This window comes from Furipterus horrens, unplaced genomic scaffold (assembly GCF_987537825.1).
Source record: "Furipterus horrens unplaced genomic scaffold, mFurHor1.1.pri manual_scaffold_6, whole genome shotgun sequence".
Taxonomy (NCBI): Eukaryota; Metazoa; Chordata; class Mammalia; order Chiroptera; family Furipteridae; genus Furipterus; species Furipterus horrens.
In genome coordinates this window covers 107428296-107446297 of record NW_028327176.1, presented here as the reverse complement: position 1 = coordinate 107446297, position 18002 = coordinate 107428296, and the positions used below count along the sequence as shown (strand labels likewise).

At 35.3% G+C, this 18002-nt stretch overlaps 1 protein-coding gene across 2 annotated transcripts in view; it reads left to right on the top strand.

The window, feature by feature from the left end:
- Nucleotides 1-18002, top strand: part of HMGCLL1 (3-hydroxy-3-methylglutaryl-CoA lyase like 1) — a 178014-nt gene that overhangs the window by 63166 nt on the left and 96846 nt on the right. Inside the window, exons 4-5 of one of the 2 annotated variants that reach the window (XM_090280487.1) lie at nucleotides 7263-7358; nucleotides 9320-9468. In XM_090280487.1, coding sequence (XP_090136613.1) covers nucleotides 7263-7358; nucleotides 9320-9468 — 245 coding nt within the window. The remainder of the gene's footprint in view (nucleotides 1-7262; nucleotides 7359-9319; nucleotides 9469-18002) is intronic. The other variant, XM_090280488.1, reaches the window with a different exon arrangement.

The window sequence follows — 18002 nt, the reverse complement described above, 5'->3', positions numbered from 1 at the left end:
CTATGAATTTTAGATATTCATTCATTGTTAATATATAGAAAAATGCTATCATTTTATAAATGCCTTGGACAACTTCCAATTTGTAATTGTAAAAGCTTTAATTGCTCTGTTTCTTCACATTCATATTTGCCTTTTAAAGTACATAAGTAAGTACCCTTTGAAATATCAAAAGTGATAGCAAATTTATACTAACTTTAGAACATAATACTACTTACTCCAGACTTCCTTGTGTTGCCCTGATGTGAGACCCATTAATTGTAATATTTTTCTCAGTCAAGGCTGTTGCATTTTATATTGAATTTAGCTAATGGTACATAGTAAGAAATGCATTTCTAAGTAACCCCAAAATAGTTATTTTCCCCAAGTCCTCCACGTTAAGGTTTCCTGCCCTTTTAGTGACAATATATCTGTTGTTTAGACATTACAACATATCTATTTTCTGATGGAGCAATAGAAAATCTGAAACCTGACTCTTATTGGTCATAAGACTTGGCAAAGTTTTTTCATCTCTCTCTATGTGTTGTATCATTCCACTTATTTATTCCTGCATCCCTTACTTTGACTGTGTCTCTGTTGGAAAAAAAAATGCACTGAGTTCTTTGTTGGACTCCAAAATTGAATAACATATAGTTGCTAACAATAACTGTAATATCTACATTTTAAGGCAATTGTAAAGTCAAAATAGATAATGGAAATTAAATCACTAAAAAATTAAAACATATTCAAAAGACTTTTTAAATGAAGTGAATATAATGTAAATGAGTTATGATAAAATTGACCCTAGTGACCAAAATACAGTAAGCAGTTTGTCATTGCTCACTCTGGCCAACCTTTCAAAGTTTTACCTTCATATAGCTCTTCTCAGCCTTTCAGTGAAGATCAAGTGTGAAGTTCTGCCTTCTTTACTATTTACCAAGACATCTCCAGATCCCTATAATGGCCAAATTATATATCATTGTATTTGGATCATATGAGCTATTATAACAGTGGTATTGCTTGTCATGGTAATAAGACCTTTTTTTTTTTTGCTGTGTCCCTTTCTTAGTACCCCTATTTTATAGGCAGTAAGAAGATGATCTCTCTCAACCCAAGTTAACCCTCCATCCCCATCAGTGCAGCTTTTCACTGTGAGCCGAGGTGGCTAACAGCAGAAAGTGTAAATTTTGAAGGGAAACCCCATTTACAGTCAGTCTAGAATGAGTACAATTAGATATAGTGTTTTAGGAATCACTTCTGCTTCCATGCATGGGAAATAACAGTGTCAACAGTGGTATTATCAAACACGAAGGCATGATATATGAGAGGCAACACAGTTGAATGGAAAGAAAATTATACTGGGAGCTTTGAGACTTCTTGCCCCTACTTCAGAGTGATGTTGGGAACATGATTGTTTTGACATGGGAAGACTAGGAGGGTGGTCACAAAAGGCACTGACCTGAACAAAGAATAACTGACGCACATTTGTTCTGTTTATCTTAGGAAACTGGGAAATGTTATTGAATAAATGACTTCGGTTTCTCTGTCTAGAGCAGTGGTCTTCTAGTTTATAACTCATGAATCCATTGGGTAGATTGGGTTGATTTTATAATTTAAAAATGAGTATTTGTGGATGTGAATATATTATAATCAAAATGTCTTGTCTGCATTCACAGTAAAAGAGTAGGCATCATACGCCACTTGCTTTGGTCACTCTTGAGAAGCGTCGATAGAGGGCAGTACAAAAGTTCTTAGGACACAAAGGTAAGGTTGAACAAGGAAGTACTACAGGAAATTATACACCAGACTGAATTAGTTTTAAGGCTTCTGGACTTAAGAAGTTTTCTGAGTACGGTGTCAGACCATTTTAGCAGTGGCAGCCCAGGCAGGCTATTGGGTAGGGGGGAAAAAAAAAAAAACTCAATGTTCAATTTTCCAGAGATTTCCTGTGTTTATTATTGTAAGACTGTGATTTATTAAAACTGTCTTACTTCCTCAAGCAGACCAAGATTTCCTCTGCGCTACTGAGGCTAAGATATATGGGGTTTGTGCAAAGAGTCGGTGAGTGAGACGGGGTTATAGTACCCAGGCTCCAGTGGTATTCATAGCTGGGTAGAGAGCATTTTCACTGTGGGTTGTCAGGAAGAGCTCTAGTCTCATTTTTTCTCATTACCGCATTTATGAATGTATTACCTCTAAAAGGAGTTACTGCTCATATTGAGTTTTGAGTTATAGGGTCTGAAGCCACATTATTTACATTTTAAAGTAATCAATGGCATGTGTTAAAGACATCGCTCGTTCTGTATCCATCTTCCCTGCTGCTCTCCTGCATAGCCAAAGTAATGCCATCAGTTATGTCTCAGCTGGCCAGTGGAGATTGTATGCACATTCTGACATTGCCCTCTTATTTTGAAAATATATGACTGTTGTTCTGGGTGATGGTGGTGAGCAAACAAAAACAAAGATTTTAAAATATTTTTAAAAATTATTTAACAAACAATATTAGTGAGCAGGGGAAAATGAGGGTTATAAGTCCACAAGTTTAAATCTATTTCTTGGAAAAAAATAAAATGGTTTATTAAGCATAGAATTTATAAAAATAAACATACAATTGATTCTTGAGTAACATTAGGGATGCCAAACACCCAGGCAGTTGAAAATTTACTTATAAACTTTGACTACCTCAAAATTTGACATCTAATAACCTACTTTTGAACAGGAAACATTACAGATAACATAGATAATTTATTAATATGTATTTGGTATGTTATTTATATATATTATTTAATGTATTCTTATGATAAACTAAGCTAGAGAAAAATATTATTAAGAAAAACATAGGAAGACAAACTACATTTACAGTATTTATAAAAAGTAACCTGAATATAAGTGGACCTGCACAGTTCAAACCCATGTTGTTCAAGGGGCAACAGTACTCAGAAATATTATGGATATACCAAGAAGAGGACATGCCAAACTGACCGTACTTCTTTCTTGACAGTATTTTTGGAGTGATATGAAAAAAGAATACTAGAGACATCATGAATCTTTTTTTCTGAAAGATCCTTAATTATCTTGATGATATTGCTAAGAGCAAGGTAGGAAATTTCACCAAAGCTGGTATTTTTCAAACTTTTATTCATTTTTTTATCCATAGATCATTTTTCACCCTGGCTAAAACTTTATTTAGAACCTTGATATATAATTTGTATAGGAAAATTAACATAAAATATTTGTATACATCCCTCCCAAGGCCCTTTGAGGACCCTAGCAATATACTCAAATGGGCATGTTTTAGTAAAATTTATAAAAGTTAGATATCTTTATGTTGTTTTTCATAAAGAGGCTTCCACCCAAATTGCAATCATTTCACTTCTGATAAAAATAAAATGAGGCTTCTTTGTGGAAGTAAGGATGGGGGCCTTGAATGCACTGGTTGATTCCCTAAGCCAACCTTGTAACTGAGGCAGCCTCGTAACTGAATCCACTTTGATTCCCAGTCTGGTTGACATCTAGCATTTCTTGAGAAGTTTTGGTGACTACAGATTCCTGTGTCCTAGATAGAACAGAATCAGAATCTCCCAGATGGGTTTAAGAAATCTATATTAAAAACAATACTTCAAGTAGTTCTGATGAATGCAGTTTGGTAGATACTGGGTTAGATGGAAAAAAAATGCCCCCCCAAAACTTTTCACCCTGAGGGTGGGATCTCTAGGAGTTCTTCTCTTGAATTTGTGAAGCATAAACTCTTCAGCAATGACTACAATGAAGATATGGAGACTAGATAAAAGATATAGAGAACACACAGTATTTGTCTGTTAGATTGGCTATCTTCCCATTGCTTAGTTCTCCCACTGGAACCTTGATCTGTTCCCTCTTATGAGCCATACTTCTCTGTCTCCTCATCTTGACAGGCTCCTGTGTTTGTTTGCCTCTGTGTCTTAGGTAGAGCTGTCGCACCTGTTACGTGTGAGGGGCGGAGCCTTAGGTATTCGACCCATTTCACCACATTGTGGCACTGTTGGGGGGGGAGGGGTCTCAGAGGGGACAATACCACTCGCTCAGCACTCGTCCCTTTTCCAGGCACTTCTCCCACTTCCGTATGGGACCAGAGCCTCTCTAGCTGTTGCCCTGGCTGTTGTTCCCAGAGTGAGTGTGCTTGTGGGTGTTCTAGGACTGTGAGGGCCCTTTAAACAAGCGGACTCTATTAGAGACTGGCAGTTTCTGCCTCCGCCCCAACCCACACTGGCCCAAACAGTCAGAAGCAATGAGGCTCCATTTTCCCCGGCGCTGGAACCATGAGCTGTGCCGTCTGGCCTGGTGCTGGGAGCACTCCCCAGGTGTCCCTCCCAAACTTTTAAAAATGTGTGACTGCACTTTCTGCCAGCCTGCCACTGCCACCACTGCTGCCACCACCATACCACATCCTCTTTGCCCCTCCTACCTGTCTGGATGAGTATTTCTTTTTATATATTTGTTTGTTGGACTTACATGCAAGTCAGTTTCTGGAACTTCTGGTTGTCTCTGCTTCTGATGTATTGTATTCCTTCTTAGCTGTGGAGGGAGACGCAGTGTGTCTGCCTAGGCCTCCATCTTGACCGGAAGTCCCAGAGGATCACATTTTTCGAGTAAAATCATGTGCCTTCTACTGGTAACCAGTGTGTCCTACTGGTTTTCTTCAGCAGTTTATTCCCTGATCCATTTCTCTACAGCAAAGCCCGTCACTAGATGAGTTCTCACAGTTGCCTCAGAATTGCCTCCTCTCTAGACTGCCACTTGCACCTGTCCCAGATTACTCTTCCTAAATTACTGCATTTGTTCTAGTCTTCTGGTAATTCAACACCCACCCCCATGGCATTCTATTACTTTCACAACAAATCCTGAAATTTTTAAATAATGTGAACCTAACTCAAAGACATACATCACAATGCGTAGCTCTTCTATAGCCAAATAATGTATTCTTATCTCTGCACCTGCCCCTCCCTCTTTTCCATCCCTGTTGACTTTTCCCTTTAACTGTTTCTGCTTTGGCTATGCAATGAATTACCTGAGAACTTAGTGGTGTAAATAAGCATTTGCTATGCTCATAAAATTTAAGGATTGAAATTAGAACAGGGTAATACCAGGGACAGGTTGTCTGTGGTACACGTGGTGTAAGGCCTCATCTGGTGACTCACATGCTAGAGGTAACATTACCTAAAACTTCCTTCAGTCACAAATTTAGGGGGATGATGCTAACTATCAGCTGGTTGGGGCTGTAGTATTTCTTCACATGTCTCTCTATGTAGGCCTTTTCCTATGGCCTCTGCAAAAGCTAGTTTTTTTCACAGCATGTCAGTTGATTTCTTCACAGTGGCTTCTCCCAAAGAAAAAGAAATATGGAAGCTGTATCCTTTTCTGTGGCCTACCTAGAAGTCACATACTATTATTTCTGCTATACTCTATTTGTTGGAGAAATCACAAGCCTGCCCAGAGTCAAGTAGAAGGTAGAGTCCCTCTCTTGGTGGACATGGGTGAGGTTCTGGAAGATCATGTGAGATTGGAAATATTGCTGTGGTCATATTTTGGGAAATTTTAATATTCCATAGTTAGGGATTACAGGGACCTACCAGCCTTTGTCCATACTGACCTCTTATAATCTGTGCTCTCACTTATAATCAGTATATCCTTTGGCTTATTAACTTTCCATGTGCATCTGTTTTATCTCCCCAACTGTACTGCAAATTATCCAGTTCAAGGACCTTTTCTGCGTTTATATTTCCCATAGGGCCTAGCATAGGACTTTGGACATAGTAGGTGCTCAATAAACACTAAAGTCAGATCAATTTAGAATGAAATGAGAGACTTAGCTTTTATGTAATGTAGATAACTGCAGTAGATAGTGTGTAAAAGATGCAGCTGTGGATTGGGGGATATGATCCCTACATCATAAGAAGTATGTGAGTAAGAATCACATTCTAGACAGCAATAAATGTGTATGGATAGAATGAAACATGGAAGCTTTAATGTCAGTAAGGGATGATGGTATTCAGTAAGATGCACTTTTTTTGCCTCTAAATACTTAATTTTAAATTTCAAATATATTTAAAATTTATTTAATTTATTAAAATTGTGTTCATTGAAAGTATTATATTTAATTCGACTGACGTTTAACTGAGAGTCAGACCAATTGACCAATAGGAGTAAATATTACAATACTTGATATTTTTCAAAAGTGGTTATATTAAGAAAAGCACTTATACTTTTATTAATTTACTCTAATTTCACTTTTAAATTAAAAACAATACATGTTCATTGTAACAAACCAAGATGTATAGAGAAAACACAAGTCTTTCCTTATCCATTCCTATATTGAAGATATAAGTTTTGGCTTGATGTGTGTTTTTACAGCTTTATCCATGCTCATTTTGTGTAATTTTCATTGTTTATATTTTATTCCTCATATTTATTGTTCATGCCATTATTATTATTAAATGTGCAAAGCTCATGGTTATGTCAATGATAATTTCTCTATGTAATTATTATGGGCTTTGATCATCAATTATTGCTCTAAGAGGCTAAAGTATAGACTTTGTGGCAAACTAGAAAATTTGATATTTTAAATCAGTGTTTGATTTTTTTATAGATTAATAGAAAATATAGAAAAAATAAAGTCTTGACAAGATAAGTTAAATTTTCCTTTTGTATACTCCATTGTATTTTTTGTTTGCATTTTGAGAACAAATAATAATCCAATGATAGTACTGCATCAAGCATTTTGACTACCGTGATCTAAAACATGTATGCAATATACTAGGATCTCAGCCTTGTTAAATTATTTTAACAGAGATGTGTAATTTTCCTTTTATGAATCCTTATAAAATTTCATACGATGAAAATTATTTGGAAGTAACATTTTCATGTAGCAGGCGAATACATAGCATATTGCTTTTCAAACTCTCCCCAGTCTCAGGGGTATTTCAGGCTTGGCCCATGAAATGAAAGGAAGAGAATAAAGACCAATCAAATAAAAATAGTAGAGTTCAGAATTCCTGATTATTTTATAATCTCTTATTTAACAAGATCCTTTGTGTGAATAAGTTAAACCTAGATCTAGGTATTACATATTTATGGCATTAAAAACTACTTATTTTTAGCTATATTAATAACATAGTTTTGTTATTTCAAACATTAATTTATATAATATAAATTAATTGCATGAAATTATATACTTCCTGGAATACTAAAAGCACGCTTGATAGAATATTCAAAGCGACATATTTACATGTAACTGTTATGTATTTAAGATGGCTGATCACACTGAAGTGATGAAAGGCATTCATCAATATCCAGGAGTTAGATATCCTGTCCTTACTCCTAATCTTCAGGGTTTTCACCGTGCTGTGAGTATGCTACTAATTTTTCTAAAATCAGTATGTTGCTTATTGTTTTAAAAGTTTTTACAAAATTAAAACTCAAATGTAAACTCACTTGTTTTCCTGTATAAATTCTATGCTAATATATTCACATGAATACATGGAGGTTAGGAACCTCATGACGTAGATAGGGATTAAAATGCTCTGCATGAATAGTTCTTCCAATTTGATCATTTAAGAATCAAAACACAAAAATACAATTATCCATTTGATTAAATCCTTTTGAAAGTATATTTTGTGCATTCCTCTTAAATGGGGACTATAGAATATAACCTAACCATTTATCAATACAATACTGTGGTTATTAATATTATAATGTATGATTATTTTTGTCAACTTTTTGGGGTCAGCTTTCTGTTGCTGTTGCTCCCTCTAAGTGAAGCAAATTGCTGTCATTGGAAAAGCCTCTAACAACTTCCCTGTTCCTTTTCTGGCTTGTTTCTCTCAGTCCTCTGACTTAGCAATTTATATGCAAAAATATTTTAAAATTACACATGCAAGAAGAATCAATGCAATTTTAAGTAAAGGCTTGAGGTATTATGCTTACATGGCTTTATTGTAAAAGTTTTGCAGCATCTATTTCTGATGTTAATGGGTGTTTTTCACTTTTCTATTTCAGACAGTACTACCTAAAGTTGAGGTTGTGGGTGTTTGTGTATCTTGTTAAAACTAATTTTCTTATGTTCGATTTGATATAATTGTTTATCATATTGTAAAGAAAAAAGGGACATCTTAAAAAATTGTAAATATTACTGTCATTCAGTCCTAAATAAAATAGGGAATGTATCTACCTTGAAAAGATACTAAAAGGACACCTTCATGATAGCTTAGGAAAGCAAGTAATGGAGTGAAACAACTTGGCTTGGGAGGTAGTCAAGCTGTTCTTGAAACACAACTCCAGAATGCACACTAGCTTTGTGAATTTGTGCTAGTTATTTATCCTCTTTGTCTCCAATTTTCTCATCTGTAAAATGGGATAATAATACTTAATATACAAGATTGTTGATTACAAACAGGGCATGCAAAGTACTAAAAACAGTACCGACACATAGTAGGTGTTAAATAAATAGAATTTTAATTTTAGAGGTTAAAAATTTATTTGGATGAAAAAGTGGAAGCCGATTATATATATATTTTAAGTTGCTGGAAAGATGACAGATTTTTTTCTTAATGTATAATAGGGTATCAGAAAGAGAGGGAAATTTAGGCACAATGCTAAAGGTAACATTCATAAAAGTCTTAAATTTCAGCTGGAAAACTAGGAGACTTGACATTTGAAAACAAGTCACTGGAGAAGCCCAGAGTAAGGAGTAGAGATGGCAAAAGAAGCAAAATGAAAAGTGATAAAGTTAATTGTTTGGATCTAAAGAGTGGCAAGAGGATTAGACATTAAACACACAAGAGTATGGTTGAACCAGTGGAAGTTAGGTTAAGAGATGAGAATATTTGGGGCATTACCTAAATGATGAACTGGAAAAATGTTGTTTTTTTTCTGTTGAATTATGGAAAGAGAAGAAAACTTCTGATTTTACTGTACCTTACTGTTTACAATTTTAATAATTGGTCTAAAAATAATGTTTTCCATATATTAAGAGGTTTTATTGGAGTGCTAATATTTTCCATAATTAGGGTTAAATATTTCTGAGGATAACGTAATTTAGAAAAGACAGTGTTATATGGGAACATCATTACTGTTTTCTGTGCCTCCATAAATTTATGAGTGTTGCAGTTTGTAAAGTATTTGTTATAAAATATTTTTACATTTCAAAAGAGTGTATGCAGCAATATGAAAGGAATGCAATTTTAAATTCTAAGGCAGATGTTAAAGAATACAAGTATGCCTTTATAGTATGGTTAATGTTTCTCCAGCTATTATTTACCTTTTTTTTTTAATAATTAGCTTTTGCCTTTAAATTATATTTTTCTAGGTTGCTGCTGGAGCCACAGAGATATCAGTTTTTGGTGCTGCATCTGAATCATTTAGCAAGAAGAATATTAACTGTTCTATTGAAGAAAGTATGGAGAAGTTTGAAGAGGTCATTAAGTCTGCAAGACACATGAATATTCCAGCACGAGGGTATTTATGAAATCCCACAAATTCTATTTAGTCAATGTCAGTTATTAAAGACCATTTATGATCTATCTAGACATTATTTTACCGTTCATAATGATAGACCTAGGGTATCTTAGTTGTACCTTATATATGATCTGAGCCATCACTATATAGTGGTTAATCTCATTAATATCAGTTAATAATTATTAGAGCGTATCTAGTTTGTGAATGAAGTGTATGATGCAGTTGAGATCAGAGGAACAAAAATGGAAACCTGATATTGTTACTCATTTTATTAATACTGAATCATCCAAATGCAGCCATCTTTTGTTTTCAGGTCAGTGTGTGTTAATAAATTGGTGTAAGCTCATAGTAACATTTCAAAAGGAATCATCTAATGTGGTTTCCAGATACTTAAAAAAGTTTTTTAAGAACCTTAACTTTTTATTTCAAAGAATATTTCATGTAGAACTTCGATAGAGTATGTAAAAGCAAAATTGAATCTTTGAGCTGGGAAGCTGGGCCCACAATTTTACCCATTTAACTTCCCCCTCAGCATCCAACTTGCCTGCTTTCCCTGGCTAATAACAAAGCAAAGGTATATAGGGAAGGAGAAGAGAGAGAAAACCTGCTGTGTAATTTTTTAGACCCTTCACTTTCTTTCCCCCTTCTCCCCCTCCCTACTCCCCTCTGTTCACTGTCAGTCTGTTCCTTGTTTCCGTGCCTCTGGTTCTATTTTGCTGGTTTGTTTGTTTTGTTCATTAGGTTCCTGTATTAGGTGAGATCATATGGTATTTGTCTTTCGCTGCCTGGCTTATTTCACTTAGCATAATTCTCTCCAGTTCCATCCATGCTGTGTGTTTAGTGTGCATCCAGGATCAGCAGTTGCAGCATCTGTTGCAAACAGGCTCTACACCCAGGCCTGTGTTCTATGAAATTCAGGATAAGCTCTTTGTTACTTAAGAAAGAAATTTTTGCTAAGACATTAGCTGATTTTCTGTTGAGTTTTATCATTATAAAGATATGACAAACAAACCACATCATCTTTTTATTTAATTTATTTTTTTATTGTTCTATGACAGTTGTCTCAATGCTACCCCCACCCCCACCCTCATGGCTCTCCATTGCCCTGCCCCGAATGCATAGCATTTGTAAGAGAGGCCTGAGCTCTGTAATTGAGTTTACATGCAGATTGTTCTTCCTTTGGTTGAGATGACCAAAGTTCATAGTGGCAGGAAATATTTAGCAATTCATGCAAAAAGACAAGTGGATCCAATCTGGAGGGACAATATTAGGAAAGGATTAGAATTTAACCTAGGTTATTGGAAAAGCAAGTGGAATTAGACTGCACCATAGTGAACTATCTTGTTGGTTTGCTTACTTTTGTTTAACATTTTTCTCTCTCTATATACTAAGTTTCCAATCTGAGTTGTTTAAAGATACATAATTATTTTTGTAAATAAATATATAATTACATGCAAAGAACATAGAAAATTTTTTTTAAATAAGACAATGTATTTCCATAGAAAACACAGGACGCCTGTTATTAAGACAAGGTTATAAACCAAGTCAAAAAGAAGTGATGTATTATATATTTCTAAATTCAAACAAATACAATTACTTTTCTCTTTCCTTTAAATGAATGGGAAAAATAAAGAAGCTATTTCCATGTACGTTTAAATGTGGAGTGTAGATATTAGAGTAAAGTAATTCTAATTGGAAAGTTGAAAAACCATATAAATATAAGAAGTGCATGTGCAGCTTACGTGTCAAATAGAAAGATTTTTAATGCTGAAAGATGAATGTAAACATAAATTGTAAGCTATCAGATGTTCTCATCTTAATTTTCTACTTATAAAACAGAGTAGGTAATGAAATAAAACTAATAGACACTAAATCCTTTTTAATACTGATTATTGAACAATTAATATTGTCCCATCAGTAAAGAAACTTGTAACCATGTTACAACTTAAAAAGTTTTCCAGGCTTTGGCAGGAAGGGTACAGAAGTACAAAATGGAGAAGTAATATACAGTCAAATGAAATTGTAAAGTACAATACATTGGAGACATACTGTAGAGCTATACCACAGACAAACATTTACTTCTCAATGCATATTTGGATTCTTTGGAACATATTTTATGAAACACTATTCACTTTTAGAAATATATCTTTCAGTATATGAGTTCACTGTTTTTATTTTGCAGTTGAAAATTATCTTCTTCCTCCCCCAAACCTTTAAAAAGTTTAAATTAGATTTTATTTTAACTGGTGATCTGGGTTTTAGGTACTCATTATTAAAAATCACAGGCCATTGGTACTCATTTAAAGAAAGGAGCCATACTCAACTACTTGAAACTGAAGGAGATGCTTAAGCATGTCTTTCTATGGCAACAGCTGCATCAACATGGACTTGATCATCATCCAGAAAATTTATGTCATCAGCTGTTATATTTAAAGGCCATAAGGCACTACACATTTTATAAATGCTCACCATTCAAATTTTATTAAAACAGTAAACTTTCATTTGGTCACAGCTTTTATTAAAGATATGAAGGTCAATGTTTGGCTTCCTCCTTTCTGAAACTCACACATACGCATCCTTGTGTACACATTTCTAATACATGCTCAGAATTTTATATAACATCTGGGACACATTGGGAAAAGACACCATACCAAATCATTGACATAAAATGTAGTCAGCTAACTACTGCTGCATATACAATATATGTGAATGAGCAATGAAATGTTTACATTTTGGGCTTCATTCTTTAAGTAATTCACATGGCATTTTTTAAACAATCTAGGTTATTTTCCTATTATGTCTACATTTTAAAAAAGTTAAAAAACAAAAGGAAAGTGTCCTATAAATGTAGTCATTTGCTCTCTTTATCAATGGCATTTATTAAAAGAATCATCTATTAGTTCATGATCCTTTTAAAATTGAAATGCCTGAAAATATCAAATAGTAGTGCTCTACTATATCATACCCCTGGCTGGTTTGGCTCAGTGGATTGAGCGTCGGCCTGCGAGCTAAGTGTCGCTGGTTCGATCTTCCAGTCAGGGCACATCAGAGAAGGAAAACTCTGACTCCAAAAAACCTCCGCTGCCTTGCAGCATACCTCTTCAGGGGAAAGGCTAAGGGAGTAAACCCCGACAGAAAATCCGGAGCCGGAGTCCCTAAGGCGGTTTGACGTTGTAGTCAACACCGGCAACTCCTGCGGCACACCTGAAGCCAAGCTGTATTGACTCCGTCTTTCCCTTGGACCCTTCAGCTGCGAAGAGAGGGGGGGTCTGCTGCACGGGCAACAGCAGACCCTCCATATCACCCTGCCCAGGCTCTGTAGCTTCAGCTTCACTGGAGAGGACACTCCAGCGTCATCGCAAGATGTTGATTCAACACGGGAGGAGACAGATACCGTGTCACTCCCGAGTCGGACTGCACAACCATTCTCGGCGGTGCAGATAGACTCTTAAGAAGCTACACCATCGTGTCTCGAGACGGACAGCTGCCGCCGCCGCCGACGACGACTATATCATATAAGACATTCAGGTTTTATTCCTTTCTGTTTCAAGTAAGTATCAACTTCTCTTTAATGAATCACTTGCTCAAAGTAAGTGATTTTCAATCTGTGTGCCGCAAAAATTTTAAAACATGCAAGACTTGGCTATTTAGTTAGGGACTGAGCACTTTTCTCTTATATTGTCAAATAAAAAAATGGCAACAGCCAACAAAACAATAGTTGTCCAGGGTGAATGAATCAAAGTTATAGCTATTTTTTGTCAGATCAGCAACAAATATTTTTGATGTGTTGCAGAATTTTAGTAATTAGTTTATATGTGCCATGAGATGAAAAAGGTTGAAAATCGCTGCTCTAAGTGTTTGTGACAGGAAGCACATGCTCATGCTGCTTATGAGAATACTGATTTAAAAGGGAAACTATTATTGAAGTGCCTTTATTAATTTTGTTCTTAAAATGCTTATAAATATTAAAATTCAAAAGATAGCAGCTGTGCATATCAAAGCAAAACATCTTAAATTATGTGTTAGGCCTCTCCTGTAAAGTGGCCTAGAATGATTTGATCTATGATTAACCTCCTAAAAGTCTGAGCCTACTGAAAGATTTGAAACAAAAAAGTGTGTTTTAAATATTTTTCAGAAGCCAAACAAAATTATTCACCCATTGTTTAAAAAAATTTTAAATGCAAAAATATTTTACTGCAAATTTTAACTGCAGAGTTTCTTCTCTATAATTTCCAGAAAAAAATAAAGGTACAGAATAATAGGAACAGGGAATATAAGACAAATTAGTAATTAAACTAATAATGACAATCACTTTTAGATACAGAAAAACGAAGAAAATTGTAGAATGTGATAATATTTTACTTTAGTCATAACTTTTTAAATGAGGTAACATTGGTCTATTAACATATGTTTCAGGTGTACAACACTGTGATTCAATATTCGTATACTCTGTAACAGACCACAAAAAGTCTCCTTCTCATTCTTCCGCATACACTTCACTTCCTTTATCCATTTTGTCCTCCCCCAACCCGCTTTCTCTCTAGTAACCACTGATCCATTGTCTGTATTTATGAGTTTGTTTTTGCTTTGTTTGTTCATTGTTTTTTTTCTTTTTCTTTTCTTTTTTAAATTCCACATATGAGTGAAGTCATGTTATTTTTGTTCTTTTAATTCTGACTTCATTTAGTATATAATATCCTTAAGGTCCATACATATTGTCGCAAATGGCAATATTTCATCTTTATGGCCAAGTAGTATTCGTGTGTGTGTGTGTGTGTGTGTGTGTGTGTGTGTGCACGTGTGTGTGAGGCAGGTCGCCCCCAACGCCCTCGGCTCAGTGGAAACTCACCGTCCAGCAGTGGTCTCAGGATCGTGGATGAGAGACAATAAGTAACCCAAACACTATATTTTGTCTGGGAAGAAGAAAGGTGGCTGATCTCTCTAGTAGAGAAGAGCCCTGATCATGTTTTCCAAGCTTCTTTTATTGAGGAGGGTATCCAGGTGATACAGAGTCAGGATACACAAATCATCAATCAATTTCAAATACTTGGATTACTGTTAAGAATCACTGGTTACTAATAACAATGTCAGGAACAAAGTGAGCATTCTGGGTCACAGTCCACTAGGCATCCTGGCACTATGTGGACATCAAGTAAATACACCTTCTGGGTACTTGATGCTACACAGGGTCTATAGCTAACTTAAGAGATGAGAAAAATAGAACAAGCTGCAAAGCAGAATATGCATTCTTTAAATCCATTTTCCATGGGGACCCCTGAATGGGCTTTCGGGTCATGTCTGTCTCCAGCCTTCCTGGTCTTCCAATCAAGACTGACAGACCTCCCAAGGGGGGTGGAGGCTAGGTTGCGGCCGGGCTACAGTTCCCGAAACCACGCAGGGTGGTCCCCTACACACACACACACACACACACACACACACAGGGGAGGAGAAAAGTAGGTTTACAGTTGTAATACAAATAATACAATAATTAATAAATAATAATACAAGCATAAACTCGTGTTTCACATACTCACAACTGTAAACCTACTTTTTCCCACCCCTGTGTATGTGCCATGTCTTCTTTATCCACTCACTGGTTGTTTGCATATCTTAGCTATTATAAATAATCTACAGTGAACATAGGATGTGTATGTGTGTGTATATAATATATAATTTTTTTTCAAATTAGTGTTTTAAGATTATTTGGATAAATACCTGAAAGTGGACTAGCTGGATCATATGGTAGTTCTATTTTTAATTTTTTGAGGAACCTACATACTGTTTTCTATAGTGGCTGCGCCAATTTGCATTCCTACCAACAGTGCATGAGGGTTTCCTTTTCTTCACATCCTATCCAACACTTGTATTTCTTCCTGATAATCACCATTATAAAAGGTGTGAGGTGATATTTCATTGTGGTTTGGATTTGTGTTACCCTAATAATTAGAAATGTTGAAGAACTTTTTATATGCCTGTTGTCCAATTGTATGTCTTCCTTGGAAAAATGTCTATTCAGATCCTCTGCCCATATTTTAATCAGGTTTGTTTTTTTTGTTTTTGCTGCTGTTATTGAGTTGTATGAGTTCTGTATATATTTTGAATATTAATGTCTTTAACAAAAATATCATTTCAAATATCTTCTCCCATTCAATTGGTTGCCTTTTCATTTTGTTGAGGGTTTCCTTTGCTGTGCAGAAGCTTATTAGTTTGATGTGGTCCCGTATGCTTATTTTTGTTTATGTTTCCCTTACTGTTGTAGTCATATCCACAAAAACATTGCTAAAACCAATGTCCAGGAGCTTAGCGCCTATATTTTCTTTATCTAGTTAATGATTATAGGTCTTACATTTAAGTCTTTAATACATTTTACTGATTTTCCTTTTGAGAAATAATTTATAACTCAATATGTTTATTCAAGAACTTGTAACCTGCTTGTTTGTCAGCCAAACCATGTAAGCCATGCTGTACATGGTGTATTTCCTATCTTTTCCCTGTCTACCACAAATGTCATTTTGGATTCTGATCCTGACCCCAAAGGTAATAGATGTCTCAATGAGTCACTTAATGAGCCTCCTATTTTGGGCTCAATTTTTAAATACACAGTGACTGACAGGCTGTGTTTATCAGAACTGATATATCAAATACAGATAACCCCTGTATAACATGGTTGTTAGGTACCTAACAAACGCTGTGTTATGTGAATCCGTGTTATATGAAACAAAGAACTAGTACAAAAAGGGGCGTTAGGTTCCAAATATTAAAAAGACATACTATTATATTTTTATAATTAAGAGAAATATCTTTATTGAAGCAATTTCCATCAAAAATATTACATTTAAATATGAATTAAGTAATGCTTTCTTCATCATCACTACTAAGCTCCATTAACTGAGTGTGTGTTTTTTTTTACAAGATATCTTCATCCTCTGAACTTTCTTCAGTACTACCTTGATTTCTATGCTCTACTTTTTCCAAAAACTCTGTTATTTTAGATTGCTTGCTTTTAGCTGAAAGATCTTTATAAATTTTGTTATACAGTGTTAGGCACTTTTGAAGTTCTCTCTTAAACTTTGTGCTCCTTTCAGTGCAAGGATCTTCATTTACGAAATACAACTCTAACTGTTTGGCTGAGTCTAGGCCTTTCCTTACGCTTTTTAAAGCAAACTGTTTAACTTCTTCATTTTCAACAGTGCTATAATCCCCTAAGTTATCTTGGTACATTCCAGATGTCATTTCCACAAAAATTGCTTCATTAATTTCTTCTTCTACCAGCAATTCTTGGATATCTTCTACAGTCATATCATCAAAACCTTCCCCTCCTAAAGACTTAGCAAGTTCTACTATTAAATCCATCCTGTTTTCTTTTTCTTTTTAATTTTAAGTATATTTTATTAATTATGTTGTTACAGTAGTCCCAATTTTTCCCCTTTGCTCCCCTTGCCCAGTACCCCCCTTTCCCCAGCAATCCCACCCCCCTTAGTTCATGTCCATGGGTCGCGCTTATAAGTTCTTTGGTTTCACCCTTTCCTATATTATTCTTAACTTCCCCCTATTTTGTACCAACCAATTATGCTTCTTAATCCCTGCACCATTTCCCCATTTTCCCCCTTTCCCCTCCAAGCTGATAACTCTCCAAATGATCCCCATACCTATGATTCTGTTCCTATTCTGGTTTCCTTAGTTGTATTCTGTTTTTTTAGATTCAGTTGTTGATAGTTGTGAGTTTGTTGTCATCTTAATGTTCATAGTTTAGATCTTCTTTTCCTTAAACAAGTCCCTTTAACATTTCATATAATAGCTTGGTGATAATGAACTCTTTTAGCTTTATCTTGTCTGGGAAGCACTACATCTGCCCTTCCATTCTAAATGATAGCTTTGCTGGATAGAGTAATCTTGGTTGTAGGTCCTTGCTTTTCATCACTTTGAATATTTCTTGCCAGTTCCTTTTGCCTGCAAAGTTTCTTTTGAGAAAACAGCTGATAGTCTTATAGGCACCCCTTTGTAGGTAACTCTCTGCTTTTCTCTTGCTGCTTTTTAAGATTCTTTCTTTATCTTTCACCTTTGGCATTTTAATTATGATGTGTCTTGGTGTGGTCCTCTTTGGGTCTAGCTTGTTTGGGACTCTCTGTGCTTCCTGGACTTGTATGTCTATTTCCTTCACCAAATTTGGGAAGTTTTTCTTTATTATTCTTTCACACAAGCTTTCATTTCCTTGTTCTTCCTCTTCTCCTTCTGGCACCCCTATGATTTGAATGTTGGCATGTTTAAAGTTGTCCCAGAGATTCCTAAACCTCTCCTCATTTTTTAAATTCTTGTTTTCTCATTCTGTACTAGTTGACTGATTTTTTTTTATTCTTTATATTCCAAATCATTGATTTGAACCCCAGTTTCCTTCCCTTCACTATTGGTTTTATGTGGATTTTCCTTCATTTTACTTAGCATAGCCTGCACTTCTTTCCTTATATGTTTGCCATACTCAAGCATATCTGTCAAGACTGTGAGTATCTTTATCACCAGTGTTTGGAATTCTGCAT